General features: G+C 35.7%; 1 protein-coding gene across 5 annotated transcripts in view; it reads right to left on the reverse strand.

The window, feature by feature from the left end:
* CCDC18 (coiled-coil domain containing 18) overlaps nt 1-16,711 on the reverse strand; it is a 136,286-nt gene that overhangs the window by 106,728 nt on the left and 12,847 nt on the right. For all 5 annotated transcript variants that reach the window (XM_081226547.1, XM_081226549.1, XM_081226546.1 and 2 more), the window contains 5 exons: nt 16,255-16,383; nt 5,985-6,081; nt 4,453-4,574; nt 3,229-3,520; nt 190-314 (listed from right to left, as the gene is read on the reverse strand). In XM_081226547.1, the coding sequence (XP_081082673.1) occupies nt 190-314; nt 3,229-3,520; nt 4,453-4,574; nt 5,985-6,081; nt 16,255-16,383 (765 nt within the window). The remainder of the gene's footprint in view (nt 1-189; nt 315-3,228; nt 3,521-4,452; nt 4,575-5,984; nt 6,082-16,254; nt 16,384-16,711) is intronic.

Genomic DNA, 16,711 nt, shown 5'->3' on the forward strand with positions numbered 1-16,711 from the left:
AGAAACAGATTTGAAAAAAATATCAAAAAATGTTAAGAAGAATCAGCTCTTAATTGTGGAAATACAGATATTTGTTATAATACTCTTTAGACTTTTCTGTATATTTCTCAACTTCTCAACTAAAGATCTTAATTACCAATTTTTAAAACACATCGTATGTGCTAAAACTTCAACATCTGAAAACCGTACCTCAATTCCGAAATCACCATTTTATTTGTCTCACAGCAGCCAATGTAACTGTCTTCCTTGTTTGACAAAATACTCATCTGGTGCTTAGACAGAGATGATTTAAAACCAAACATTTCTCTTTTTAACTGCAAGTTTAAAAACAAACATATAAACTTACAATATCTATGATACAATTTATTTATTTATTTATTTATTTATGGCTGCGCTGGGTCTTCATTGCTGCGCAAGGGCTTTCTCTAGCTGTATTGAGCAGGGGATACTCTTTGTTGAGGTAAGCGGGCTCCTCATTTGTGGTGGCTTCTCTTGTTGCGGAGCATGGGCTCTAGGCACATGGGCTTCAGTAGTTGTGGTGTGCGGGCTCAGCAGTTGTGGCTCGCAGGCTCTAGAGCCCAGGCTCAGTAGTTGTGGTGCACAGGCTTAGTTGCTCCACGGCATGTGGGATCTTCCCGGGCCAGGGATCAAACCTGTGTCCCCTGCACTGGCAGGCAGATTCTTAACCACTGTGCCACCAGGGAAGTCCGATACAATTATTTTTTATGTAAGTTTGAAAAATTGTGTGAATTTAATAGAAACAATCTAACAGCCATCAACAGAATGCATGAATTCATTATGAAATATTAACATAATGGGAAAACTACAATAGTTAAAATAAATCTGCATTATATAAATCATTATGGAGACATCACATGACACTGAGTGAAAAACAACAGAGGAACATATCGTACTTTCAAAAATGCACTGAACTATATATATATATTTTTACGGATACATCTGTATGTGGCAATATTTAAAATATGGGCAAGAAGGTACATATGAATTTCAAAATCGTGGCTACCTCTGAGGAGAGAGGGAGAGAATGGGGATCTAATGAAGTACATAATGAGGCTTTATTTCCCTATAAATTTTTATTCTAAAAACGTCTGAAGTAGATATCACAATATGTTTCCCAGATTTAGCAAATGTGCTATATTGGTCTCTTTATGTATTCTGTATGTTCTGAATAATAATTTTAAAAATTAGTTGTGAAAAGGGGCAAGGTAAGCACTTAATGACTACTACCTTCAAACTATAACAAAATCACACTTTTTAGATATAGACAAATTCACATTTCCAAATCATGTTATATGGGATCAAGCATATATTATCACACCACTTTCAGAATCACATATCAAGTAATTCTTGATACTGAGTCAAAGGAAGTATCAATTTTAAATGAATGCTACCTGCATTTGATTACTATCAAATTTCAAAAGCAAACAGTACATTAAAAATCTAAGCAAACAGGGACTTCCCTGGTGGTCCAGTGGTTAAGACTCCACATTTCCACTGCAGGGGGCATGGGTTTGATCCCTGGCCTGGGAACAAAGATCCCACATGCCACGTGGCCAACAACAACAACAAAAAAACAATCTAAGCAAATAATCAGCATCCCAGGAAAGTAGATATTGCAGGGGGATGGGAACCAAGAATGGTATGTTATGGTTTTAACTGTGCCACTAGCTAGCTGGACAAATTATTTACTTCCTTGGGTACACTTCTTCACCAATTCAATAAAATGATAATACTGAATTAGATGATTACTAGGGTCCCTTTCAGCTTCATAATTCCATGACAGTTTAAAATTGGTAGAAGTCTACCATCCATCCCTATTTGAAACCAATCATGACACATTTATCTTATACCTTTCTCCTGATTTCACCTTTACTTTGCACCTATGAATAACAAATTTCTGACACAAGTATACTTACTTTCTTCCTAATCTCACTTATAAATATGGTCATATATATAACTCATAGAGAAAAGGTGGCCAGATGCTACCATAAAAACAATTTAATATTCTGTACCATTCTAATAGTATATGAAAAGTTGCTCAACACAGCCAACAGGGAAATGGAAATTAAAACCACAATGTGATACCAGTTAATACTCATTAAGATGGATACAATCAAAAAGACAGACAATAACAATTGTTGGCTAAGATGTAGAGAAACAGAAATCCTCATATTTTGCTGGTGAGAATGTAAAATGGTACAGCCACTTTGCCAAAGTTTGGCATAAATTTACCACATGACTCGGCAATTCTATTTCTAGGTATCTACTCAAGAGAAATGTGTGGACAGAGACTTGTAAGCAAATGTTCATAACAGCATCATTTATAATCGTTCTGGTGGCGCAGTGGTTGAGAGTCCGCCTGCGGATGCAGGGGACATGGGTTTGTGCCCCGATCCGGGAAGATCCCACATGACGCGGAGCTGCTGGGCCCGTGAGCCGTGGCCGCTGAGCCTGCGCCATGGTCACTGAGCATGTGCGTCCGGAGCCTGTGCTCCGCAACGGAAGAGGCCACAACAGTGAGAGGCCCCAACAGTGAGAGGCCCGCATACGGCAAAAAAAAAAAAAAAAAAAAAAAGTGGAAACAACCCAAATGTCCATCTATTGGTGAATGAATAAATAAAATGTGGCATATCCACACAAAGGAATAATATTAAGCACTAGAAATAAATGAAATACTGATATATATCACAATGAAAGATCCTCAGAAACATTTAAGAAAACGTAAGACCACATATTGTACAATTCATTTACATGAAACGTCCAGAAAAGACAAATCTCCATAGGCAGAAAGTAGATTAGTGATTCCCTAGGAGTGGGGACGGGTACAGGGACTGATTATAAATGGGCACAAGGGAACTTTGGGGGATAGAAGTGTTTGAAAACTGTATTGTGGTGATTGTTCCAGAACTTGTAAATTTACTAAAAATCATTGAACAGTACACTTAAAATGGGTGAACGCTGTGGTATATAAATGTTCCTTTAAAACTGCTGTTTTAAAAAATTCTGTGCCATTCTTATACATGGCATCTGAGAGACTGAGAAAGGATGGAACAGTAGAAAGGTAAGTTCAGAAAAAAGGATTAGATAGAAAAGAACTGATGACTGAAAGCAGACGTGAGGAATAAAATAGAAGGTAATAAAGCAACAACAAAATTATGATCTCTTATAAAGCACTTGGGTAAAATTTTCCTTGTCACACATACTTACTGGCAACTGGGACATAATTTTTTCCAAACTTCTCAGTTCCACCCTTGAACTTTCTATTTCTTGCTGACACAAATCCAGTCTCTCATCCTGTGCTGCAATACGAACTTTTAATTCTCGGTTTTCATTCATCAGAGAAAATTTTTCTCTAAGTATTTCGTCTTTATCCTCTAACTCACTCTCTAGCTTAAGAATACTTTGTCTAGATTCAGTTAGTTGTGCTATGACTTCTGAATTTTTCACTGCCATGATCCTTAATGTTTCTTTTCCATTATTTTTTTCTTCTTTTAACTGCCTATGAAGAAAAAAGCATAAAAATGAAAATAAAACATACACTTACTTTCAATAATCATATTTAGTTAATCTCACTTTTTAAATATTTTAAAGCTTAATTCGGAAATAATAATACTTGCTCACATTTACTGACTGCCTACCTTCTGCATGCTAGGCACTCACAGCTTTATGTGGCTAGCACTAGTGTTACTCCCTGCTTACGGATGGAGGAAAACAAGGCAAGGAAAGGTTATGAAACTTGCCCAGTGTCTCACAGTAAGTAGTTAAGCAGAATAATCTCACTATCTTGGAGGTATTTCTGCTCCCTTTTAAAAAGTGTATGACAGGAGAGTTAGCTCCAAAATCCTGACACAATATTTTGCAGCATCAAGAAAGTTTTAGATAGTATAAGGAAAAAAATCACAAACTATTTATTAGCCACAACTCTAAAAGATAAAATCTAATTAACCATTAACAGATTACTATGCAGCGCTTTTAAATATATATGTATATACCTATAAAAACACGTCAAACATTAGAACAATCTACTGTTTAGAACTGTTATTGTATTTCATCAGTTCCCTTTTTCACATTTTTAACATCTCTGAAATGAGGTTAGACTAGGTGATGCTTCATGATTTGAAGAATACATATTTTACTAGCTAATGTGGTCACACTACAAGGACACTACATCTGTGTTAATTTTTCTAAATATATTCAAAGCAAATATGCTGATCATATTACTCTATATTTACAAGTATATTAACATCAACACATGTTTTATTCATTTAAAATCCTAAATTTACAAGTAGAAAACAATTTCAGTCATGGATCCCTATCTTTCTACATTATTTAAGGCCATAATTACAGAATTCAAAATATTCTATTTTTAAATGTTTCAGTTTTTTCTCTATTTCCACACAAAAATCCTTTTTTTACAATAGGATACTGTACCTTAATTTCTCTTTCAGAATTTCAAGTTCACTTTTATATAGACCACACTTTTCCTGTAGCCTTTTTTTTTCTTTTTCACAGTTAATTAGATTTTTCTCTAATATTGCTTCTTCAGCTTGAACCTAAAACAATAATTTGTTTTAAGTGGATGCACTAATGTGGTCATAAGTTTTAGGTATTTCAAATTAAAATGTAGTGATTTTGGAAATAAGCAGGAGAGTGGAGTAAGTACTCCACAAGTTTAAGTCCCCAGCCTTGTAGTGAAAGGAGCAAAGTGAACTTCCAGCAACAAAGAACAGGGAGGGGGGAATGCTACCACCTGTCCAGAAATGGTTAAGAGCCTACAAGAAAGGAACAACAGCATGATTACCTGAAGGCAGAATTGTTCTGCTCTTATGTAGACAAGGCAAGCAACTCATGTAGAGATGCTGCATCAAGTTACTAAAGACTAACTTTAGTGTAAATGTTCCAGAGAAGTAATTTTTGAAATTTTAGCCACAGAATACTCCCGAGGAAATCACAGCCCCAAATTTAAAACAGATAAAAGTCAAGCATCCAGGTCTGAGCAGTGGGAATGGAGGACTGGACAGATCTGCCCCACTTCCTTTGTTATATCTATCTAAATATAGGGCTCTGCTGAGCAATTTGAAATTGATAATCCTAAGAAGTATGAAAAAATCATCTCTTACATATTCCTCTCTTTCCTCTATAAAGTCCTCCCTCTCTAGGAGGATATTCCCCCTACTAAGTATTCTACCTCCCACTACAGATTACCTTATTAAAAATCCCTTCTACAGTATTTCTTTCCCACAGGGACCTTTTCCAAGGCTTTCAAAACAGTGATCTTATTAATTCACACTTTAGATGTCAGTATCTAATGGGATCTTAAATTTTTCTTATTTTTAATATTTCTTCTATCCTTCTATCTTTCTTAAAACAGAATTTGTAAATATTAATTAAGGATATAAAGAATTTATATTAATTAAGGATATAAAGAATTTATCTTAATGTCCAACATGTGGCCTCCCTCCAAACAGGTTTATTATCATGTGGTATTACTTGAAGATATTCAATGAATGTAATTAAGCCATTATATTACTATGTAGAACCTATTCAAGGAACCTTCCCTGAGAGGCAGAAGTGAGCCTCTCTCAGGGTGTTATGTCTAAGGAGACCAATTAAAGGCTACATAATCTACTCTGCCTTCATTTTCACTTAGGTGATGGGAACAAATTTCCTGCTTTTACTTCTATAGCTCCAAACTGCTCACTCACCCCATCTTTCTCTACATTTTGTTCCTCGTCTCCACTCTTTTCCTTCTCTAGATAAGAAAGTTTCTGCTCATTATAAGAAGATGGTAAATATTATACTTAACTAATAATGACAAATTCTTTATTTCAATGATTTTATTATGAATGAGATCATAAAATTACTCCCCACTTTAACCATAAATAAAGATATTCTATTTATGTCTATATTTTCAGAATGTGGAGGGTAATATAACACACTGAGTTTGCACAACTGCCTCTTACCTTTTCCAGTTTTTCAGCCACCTTTTCTTTATAATGTTGGAAAGCTTTACTTAGCTCTTCAGCATGATATAGTGCTTCATTCCTTTGTCGTTCAGCTCTAAAATTTAACGAGATAATTAATAAAAGTAAAGAATGCTCTGTACTTGTGTATTTAAGTTCCAAAATAACCTATATTTAATTATAAGGAATAACTAGAGAGAAGCAGATTTTTTGGTGTTAAAAGAGTATAAGGCTTAAAATGGCAAAATGAAAAATGAAGACTAGACTACAATAATTTCCTCACTATGATATCTATATGAAAAATAAAATAGAACATGAAATACTTATAAACTTTGAAACATACAGACATTCTTATGTGTTGGCAATTTTTTCTCTGTCTGGTAAAGACAGATTAGGGAAGTTGCCTGAGGCTATATGATAAATTTTCAAAGATCAGGTATTACAGAATCAATCTACTGTCTAATATATTAAAAATACTCAGTAGGGCTTCCCTGGTGGCACAGTGGTTGAGAGTCCGCCTGCCGATGCAGGGGACACGGGTTCGTGCCCCGGTCCGGGAAGATCCCACATGCCGTGGAGCGGTTAGGCCCGTGAGCCATGGCCACTGAGCCTGCGCATCCGGAGCCTGTGCTCCACAACGGGAGGAGCCACAACAGTGAGAGGCCCGCGTACCGCAAAAAAAAAAAAAAAAAAAAAGAACTCAGTAAATCCTGTGATCCTTGAAAAGGCCAAGTAAATTTTCAAAAAAGATATAAAATCTGAACAAAAAAATCCAACCACTACCAAGCACTGTCTAAGCCCAACCATTCTGTCTCACCTCTTGGTTCATCCTGACCTTTCTTCATACCTCTCACAGTGAATTGAGACTACTAGGCTGGAACTTGGTCAATTTCAAATCCACATCTAAAATTTTTTGTATATTTAAACTTATTTTCATCACATTATTTTGAAGTTAGTGACACTTCTCTTATCCAAGGTAAATTCCTTTATCTATACTCTGGATCTTAGTTCTTCCCTTTCAGGACTCTTCTGTATTTTCAGTCTCTTCTCTATTGGCTTACAAATTCAAGTGAAAGTATCTCTTACTTCCTGAATATATGGGGTTCTTAAATTTGGACAGCAACTGTGGATATCAGAGATGTCTGTCTGGTTCCAAGTTTCAAATAAAAAAGAGTTTAAACAATAAGGGATTTATTTGAAAATCTACGAGAATATACTCCATTCCTTAGTTGGCATAGCTAGAATTCAGAGAGCAAAGGATACCTGTATTTTTCACTTAAATGGTCCATATTTTTGACCAGATTTAATAGTTTATTTATTTATTTATATTTTTTGGCTGCGTTGGGTCTTTGTTGCTGTGCGCAGGCTTTCTCTAGATGCAGCGAGCGGGGGCTACTCCTCGTTGCGGTGCACGGGCTTCTCATTGCAGTGGCTTGTCTTGTTGCAGAGCACGGGCTCTAGGCGCACAGTAGTTGTGGCATGTGGGCTCAGTAGTTGTGGCTTACAGGCTCTAGAGTGCAGGCTCAGTAGTTGTGGCTCATGGGCTTAGTTGCTCCACAGCATGTGGGATCTTCCCGGACCAGGGCTCAAACCCGTGTCCCCTGCATTGGCAGGCGGATTCTTAACCACTGCACCACCAGGGAAGTCCCACCACCAATATTTATAAAAAGGTCATAATATTTTCAGCCACACAGAAAAGAACCGATAAATATATACATGTACTCCCAACCCAACTTTTGTGAATCTTAACTCTTTGCTATTTTTGTTTCGTGTAGCCTTTCTATTTTAAGCAAACAAAACATTATAGACATTACAGAGTTGAGGTCCCTGTTCACCTCCAAATCCCATTCCCCTGACTTCTTCCACAGAGGTAACCCTAGTGTGACTTTGTTTTATTATCATCATACATTTTGTACATTCACATGTTGACCAAAAAATCCACAAGCAATACATCATAGTTCATCTATTGTAAGAGGCACACTGTTTTTCACATTTTTAACACCTCTAAAATTATTACGTATTTTACGATTGATGGTATACCATAGTTTCATGATATTTTTTCTTAGTGATTACTAAAATAACGGTACACCTTAAAATCTGTGGAATCTTACATTCAATGAAATATCGTAATCTTTTTCTATATACTTTATATGAAGGGCACCACAATGTATACATCCTTCTACAGACTACTTTTGTTCATTATCATTCAAGACATATCTATGTTCACCCATGTGACTATAGTTCACTTTTAAAAATCTAATATATACTGTTCTACTGTATAAAAATAGTATAATTTATTCATCCATTTTTTTAGTTGATAGACATTGAAATTGCTTCCAGCTAACACAATGTTGCAATGAACACCTTGGTGCATAGTTCCTTGGCAATATGTGTGAGAGTTTCTTTAAGATAAATAATTAGGAACTGAATTGCTAGATATTTTCCAAAAGGTATTTCAAAGTTGAAGGTACTATGGTACACCTTCAATTTATTAAATCCTTAAAAAAAAAAAGTAGTACAGCAGCTGCACCAATTTACTCTCCCAACCAGAAATGTGTATGAGTTTATTATACCACACCTTCACCCACACTTAGAGAAGTAGTATAGAATAATAATAAAATAGTAACCTATCTAAGCCTCCCAACGACCCATGATAAAGTAAGTGCCACAAACAAGGAACTGAGAGGTTAAGTAACTTGCCCAAGATCTCATGGGTTACTGGGAATGCAACCTGTTTCCATAATCTTTCTAACTAACCACTTTGCACTACTACTTCTGTCATGGTATTCAATTCATTGGGCCCTAGAGCCACAGTGTTTGGGTTCAAATTCTACCTCTACCACTTTCTAAATGGGTGACCTTAACTTCTCTCTAATTCAGTTTCTTCATCTATAAAATGAGGATATTATCAAACTCTTATGATTGTGTGAGGAATAAATAAGTTATATACCTAAAGCACTTAGAAAAGTGTTTACACATAATAAATGCTCAGTGAGTTACTACAATATCATCAAATTTAAAACTTTTGCCAATCTAACAGTGTGACATGTTTGTAGATTTACAACCTTACTGTAGTTTTAATTTACATTTTTGATGACAGTGAGGTTAAGCAACTTTCATGTCTCATTGGATATTTGAGTTTCCTGTCCTTTACCTCTACAGATTCTTTGTCTTTTATTACTGGATATCTCCCCCCAACCCTGCCTTTTCTTATTGATTTGTGAGAGTTCTTTACAAATTCTGGATATTAATCTTTGTGAATTATATTACTTGCAAATATTTCCCCAACCATTAGTCTTGTCTTTTTCACTTCTTAATTGATGAGTTTTATAAACAGAAGGTTTTTATTTTAATGGACTTAAAATTTAGCAATCTTTTCCTGTAATATTCATGTTTTGCTCTCATTTTAAAACATTCTTCCCTACCATGAGACAACACAGAAACTATTCTCATATAAAGCATTCTTCCCTACCATGAGACAACACAGAAACTATTCTCATATATTTTCTCTAAAAGTTTTACTTTTCACAATTGGGTCTTTAATCCATCTGGAATTTTTTTTTAATTCAGGTATAGTATGAGGCAGGAATCTAATTTAATTTTTTAATCAATAATCAATTCTCCCAGAATCACTTTTTGAAGTTTATTTATTTATTTATTTATTTATTTATTTAGGCTGCGCCGGGTCTTAGTTGCAGCATGTGGGATCTTCGTTGCTGCATGTGGGATCTTTTAGTTGCGGCACGCAGACTTCTTAGTTGCAGCATGCACTCTTAGTTGTGGCATGGCAACTCCTTAGTTGCAGCATGCATGCAGGATCTAGTTCCCCGACCAGGGATCGAACCTGGGCCCCCTGCACTGGGAGAGCAGAGTCTTACCCACTGGACCCCCAGGGAAGTCCTCCTGAAGTTTTTGTTTTTAAAATTAAGTCAGTATACCCTTAATGTGGATTCACCACTTTTTGATATTTTGCCACCATTGCTTTATGTCTCTCACTTGAGAGATTTTTTTGCACTGAACTACATATCCTAGAGTAACTAGTAATATAACCACAAGTTAGTAATATAACCACAAGTAACTATCAAATTTAAGAAATCTAAAATTGATACAATATTACTGTCTAATATACAATTCATATATAAATTTTATTAATTATTCCAATAATTTCTTTATGGAATTTTCCTTCTTCTGATCCAGGGTCACTTACTGCTTTTAGTTATCATGTCTCTTTAGTTTCCTTAATCTGGAACATCTTCTCAGCTTTTCTCAGTCTTTCATGACAGTGACATTTTTGAAGAATAAACAGTTGTTTTACAGAAGACCAACCTGAGCTTGTCTGATGTTTCCTCATGATTAGTTTCAGGCTATTCATTATCAAGAGGCATACCACATAAATGGTGTTGTACCCTTCTCACTATATCACATATGAAACACATGATGTCAGTTTGTCCAGCATCTTAATTATTGATTCTTCCATCCTTTGCCCTGATTTGTAATGCCACCTGTTACATTATGAAGATTCCACTGTATGCATGTTTGCTTAAGAGTCTCAGTTCTGTACCACTGATCTTTTTGCTTATTCCTATACCAATATCACATTGACTTAATTAGTATAACTTTAGAAGTCTTGTTATCTATAGACATGTTCTCTACCTTGGTCTACAGCTTCAAAAGTACCTTATTTGTTCTTGGACATTGGTTCTTCCACATGATTTTTAGGGTCAGTTCATTAAGTTCTACCAAAAATTTTGTTGGGACATTGATTGGAATTGTACTGAATGTATAAACTATTTTGGGAAAAACTGACACCTTTACGCTAGGTTCCCTTCCAGAAAAATGGTATACACCTCATTAGTTACATCTTCTCTTAAGGCTTTCAAAGAAGCTTTATTATTTTCTCCATTGTATTAAGTATGTCTTTTTAGTCTGATATTTTGACATCTGGGGCATTACTGACCCTAGGAAGACTGGCCTGCCCAGGGCTAGCCAATTCTCAGAGATTAATAAACTTTGCACATGGGAGTGCACCTTTCATACACAAACTAAGCAATCCAGAGCCCACTCCCCATTCCTCTATCTGGCTCTTACACACCGGGCTAATATTCTCCTGTCCTAATCACCCCAGGACCAGGTACTAGACCACTCAGGACAGTCTTACACTTCTGCCCACTGAGAATATTCATACTAGCCAATCCGAAGGCTGAATACCCTACCTCAACCGTTTCTTCCTACAGAAACCACAGTAAAACCTCTTGTTCATATTTTCTTCCCAACTCCCTCTGCCTTCTGAACAACGCTGATACTTCCCCTCTACATGACATGTCATGTCTCCTATTTCTAGTAATCTGTGAGTATAAAAACGTCTTCATTTATGACAGCCACTTCCATGTCTATCTTGCCATACCTGATTACAACAAATCCTGAGTACATTTTTAAACCTCCATTAAGACTGTACCTATCTTCTGTAGATTTTTTCAGATTTAACTTATAGTTATTTTGATTTTTTATTGAGTGAAGTGCTCACATCTTAAGCGAATGAATTTGTACATATGTATGTACCCACATAACTACTATCCAGATCAAATATAGAACATTTCCAGCACCCAAAAGGCTCCCTTGTGCACCCTCCCAGTCAATACTCTTCACCTAAAAAGGTAAACACTATTTGGACTTTTAACACCATATATTAATTTTGCTTATTCTTGATTTCTTAAGGAAATACACAGTATTCTTTTGCATCTGGCTTCCTTTGCTTAACATCTGTAGTATCTGTCCCTGTTGTTAAAGAACTATAGTTGCTCTTTTTCACTGATGCATATATTTCAGAATATGAATGAATATATTTATTAATTCTGTTGTTGATGAACACTTAGCAATTATTAATAAAGCTACTTTGAGCATCCTTGCACATGTCTTTTGATAGATACAGGTCTTCATTTCTGTTGGAGTGGATGCTGGATCATAGGGTGACTTAATGTTTAGATTTAGTAGATACTGACAAATAGTTTTCCAAAGTGGTTCTACCAATTTATACTCCTACTATAAATATATTTGAATTCCAGTTGCTCTACAAATTCAAAACTTGATACTGTGAGTCTTTTTCATTTTAGCCACCATGTGCCATAATGGAACTGTTCCTTTCGTCATCATCATTTTGATTATTTTATTTTTTTGTGGGGAAATTTCTAATGATTGATTCAATACCTTTAATGGCTAAACAACTATTAAGGTTTTCAATTTATTTATTTAAAACATTCATTTATTTAACTATTTATTTGGCGGCACTGGGTCTTAGTTGTGGCACGTGGGATCTTTATTGCCACATGTGGAATCTTTAGTTGCAGCACGCGGGGGTCTTTAGTTGTGGCATGTGGGATCTTTAGTTGGGGCATGCGAACTCTTAGTTGCGGCATGTGGTATCTAGTTCCCTGACCAGGGATCAAACCCGGGCCCCCTGCATTGGGAGTGCAGAGTCTTAGCCACTGGACTACCAGGGAGCGCAGAGTCTTAGCCACTGGACCACCAGGGAAATCCCCAAGGTTTTCAATTTATGCTGAAGTTAGTTTTGTTAAACTTAACTTTGTTGGGAAATCATTTATTTAGTCTAAGTTTTCAAATGTATTATCCTAAAATGGTTCATAGTACTTGGTCTTATTTCTTAAATCATAGCTAAATCTGTAACTTAGGAGTTCCTTTTCAATTCCAATATTGGTTTTTATGCCTTTTCTCTTAGATTAATCTTGTCTGATGCCCATTACCTTGGTCACTGTGAAAAGAACCAGATTTAGGTTTTGGGGATTCTCTATTGTTTCTTTGTCTTCTATTTCACCCTTATCTTTATTATTTAATTAATTCTATTTTTCTTTTTTTCTTTTCTTTTTTTTTTGCGGTACGCGGGCCTCTCACTGTTGTGGCCTCTCCCGTTGTGGAGCACAGGCTCTGGATGCACAGGCTCGGCGGCCATGGCTCACGGGCCTAACCGCTCTGCGGCATGAGGGATCTTCCCAGACCGGGGCATGAATCCGCATCCCTTGCATCGGCAGGCAGACTCTCAACCACTGCGCCACCAGGGAAGCCCCTATTTTTCTTTTGATCAAGCTCTTTCTTTTATGTACTTTTCCTGACTACATAAATTGAATGTTTCAGCTCATTCACATACTAATTTTATTATTTTTAAAAATAAATTTATTTTTATCTATTTATCTTTGGCTGCGTTGGGTCTCTGCTGCTGTGTGCAGGTTTTCTCTAGTTGCGGCAAGTGGGCTTCTCATTGTGGTGGCTTCTCTTGCTGCAGAGTACAGGCTCTAGGTGTGCGGGCTTCAGTAGTTGTGGCACGTGGGCTCGGTAGTTGTGGCTTGTGGGCTCTAGAGTGCAGGCTCAGTAGTTGTGGCACACAGGCTTAGCTGCTCCGTGGTATGTGGGATTTTCCCGGACCAGGGCTTGAACCCAGGTCCCCTGCATTGGCAGGCGGATTCTTAACCACTGTGTCACCAGGGAAGTCCCTCACATACTAATTTTAATACATGCACAGGAGACTAAAAATTTTCTTTTGAGAATATCTTTGGCTGCAGCCCACAAGCTGCAATATTTTTTATATCACTCAGCTCTAAGTCTTTTAATTTTCACAATTTCTTCAACGGTCCAAGAGTAGCTAGAAGGTTGATTTTAAATTTTCAAACATATATGATTTGGGGGTGGGGGGGCGGGGTTGTTATATATAACTTAATTATACTGTGGTCTGAGAAGGTGATATGTATGACACAAATATTTTTATCTTTGTTAAAATTCATGCTTTCTGGCAGAGTGAGGTAACAAATTATAAATGTTCTACAAGTGCCTGAAAGGATGTGAATTCTCAAATTGTTGGCTACAGGCTTCCATACATACAGCCATTAGATCAAGATTATTAATCACTCAACTCTTCAGTTTCTTACTTTTTTGTTGCTTAATCTCACAATTCTAGTAAATGTATAAAAGTGTTCCCTGTATGATTACAGATTTGTTCATTGAAATTTTGTTTTCTTTAAGTATTTTGGGACTAAATTATTAGATAAATAGAAGTTTAGAATCTTTATAGCTTCCTGCTTAAGTGTTACCTAAACATTATATATATGAGTTCTTTTTAACTCTAGTAATGCTTGTTGCACTTAGAACTATTCTGTGTGATATTAATATAGCTATACCTACTTTGTTTTGGTGACTATTTGCCTGAAACATTTCTTTTCATCCGAGTTCATCTTTTCTGTGTCCTTATGTGGTTTTTTTTTTTTTTACAATATTGTGTTTAATTTCTGCTGTACAGCAAAGGGACTCAGTTATACATATATATATTTTTTCATATTCTTTACCATTATGGTTTATTACAGAATATTGAATATAGTTCCCTGTCCTATACGTTAGGACTTTGTTGTTTATCCTGTGTCCTTATGTTTTAAGTATGTCTCTTAAAAACAGCATAAAGCTCAACAACCTCCGCCTTTATACTGGCTTTTTAATCCATTATGATTAATCATCACCCAAAGAAAAGTCTTTGCAAAGGTTTTGATCTTTCATTTTCAGAATGCCTATCTTCATTCTAGTTCTTCAAAAAGCTCCAGGAGTCTTCATGTCACATCTCTACCTAAAAATCTCAATTGCCTATTTATCCTCTCCAGGTTAAAACACAAATCTTTTGGCATAAAACACAAAGCCATTTAGTCTGGACCAAGCCTGTCTTTTTCCTCAAATCCTACCACACCTGTCCATTTATAAGTATACAAAACTCCTAGTGTTCTTCAGAAATGATGTTCTTTTATACTTCTATGACTTTGCACACACTGTCCAGAACGTGTCCATCCCTACTTATTCACCTTATGACAGCGTAGTCAATACCCTACCCTAAAAATCATCTCTTGTATAAGTTCTACAGAGAGAACTAGTCACTCTTTCTCTGTACTTTTTTTAAGCTACATTGTAAGGCTTGTCTTCATGTATTATTATCTTGTTATTTTAAATTATCATGTATAAAAAGCTCATCTGAGTAAGTAAAGTCTGAATTTCAGAATATTTAATCACACAGTTTACCTTTACAATAGCTACATTTGTTAGTGTTGATTATTTACAAAGCACCTTGCATTTCTTTTTTCATTTATTCCTCACATCAAGACAATATCATCTTGACTTAATAGATGAACAAACTGAGGTTCAAGAAGGTTAAATAGTTTCTCCAAGGTAACGAAGTCACTTAGAGGTAAAAACTGGCTGTTTGACTCCAAAACCTAAACATTTCCACTAAGTAATATTGCCTACCAAATATATACTGTAACCTAAACTATATTAACCAAATACTGCTGAGAAAATGTTCTTCCAAACTCATTTTAATGAAAAAATGACATAGATAGGTTTTGAGCAGTTTTTAGAAGTTTAAATGCACACACAAACAAATATTTATCTATGTATTACAACTTTTCAAAACACACTTTCTTCATAACATTATTTATATCATAGAATAAATTTTTAAAACGTATTTTTGTTGCCAGAGAAGATAAAAATGCAAATTATGATTTTACCCTGTGTAAAAGCTGCTATAATTACATTATTATATTGTAAAATCTCATTAAACTAAAAAATTTTTCATCTTTATTAGTTTAAAAGTTAACATTCAAAGTTAATGGTTATATGGTCAAGCTAACTAGAAAACTTTATCTTAAGACATGGTTTATACAAAATAGATATTTTTGCATTACTTATGTATTCCTAAAGGGAGACCCAACCACACTTTCTCATGAATTTTATTTAATTTCAGAAATAAGTATCATTTCATTGATAATCATTATCGGGCTTTAAGGAATTAATCCCAATTCAAAATGCCAATACCATAAAGTCCACACGTGAAATTTTTTTTTTTTTTTTTTTTTTTTTGCGGTACGCAGGCCTCTCACTGTTGTGGCCTCTCCCGTTGCGGAGCACAGGCTCCGGACCCGCAGGCTCAGCGGCCATGGCTCATGGGCCCAGCCGCTCCGCGTCATGTGGGATCTTCCCGGACCGGGGCACGAACCCGTGTCCCCTGCATCGGCAGGCGGACTCTCAACCACTGCGCCACGAGGGAAGCCCCACACGTGAAATTTTTAATCAAAAATTTTAAAAAGTTAACGGACAAAAAAGAATATTAAATTTTCTACTGCCAAATTTCTGAACTTTTTCACTTCACACACTAAGTAGAATTTTAAACAGGTACTATATTCTTCGTTTCTCCCCTACAAAAACAATTATTTGCTTTAAAAACACATACCTTTTTCCTTGTTTACTTTGTTCAAGTAAGTCTACCTTCAGCTTTATACATTCCTCTTGGGACTTCTGCAAACGCTGTTCCTTTTCAGTCACCATTTTCTGACTCTGCTCTAATTTATCTTCTGCCTCTCTATAAAATAAAGATACTTTTAAAGGCTGTTTAAGAGATTATTTCAGGTAAGCAAGAAATAGTTCAACATCAGGAATTCTATTAGTTTAAATCACTGAGTTAAGAGAAACAAATATTTAACAAGAGAAAGAGAAAAGGCATATTCATCACTTGTGAACTATTAGTTTTCATAAGGAATAAAAGGATACTTCTATCAGATGATAAATATATCTGAAATAAAAGATTGTATCCTATTTAATGATTAGATACTAGAAGTATTAGATATATTTCAGAGACTAGATAAGTATGACTGTTATCACCACTATATCCAGTGATTTTTCTGACAGTT

Source organism: Mesoplodon bidens (genome assembly GCF_964165515.1).
Source record: "Mesoplodon bidens genome assembly, chromosome: 2".
NCBI classification, from domain to species: domain Eukaryota; kingdom Metazoa; phylum Chordata; class Mammalia; order Artiodactyla; family Ziphiidae; genus Mesoplodon; species Mesoplodon bidens.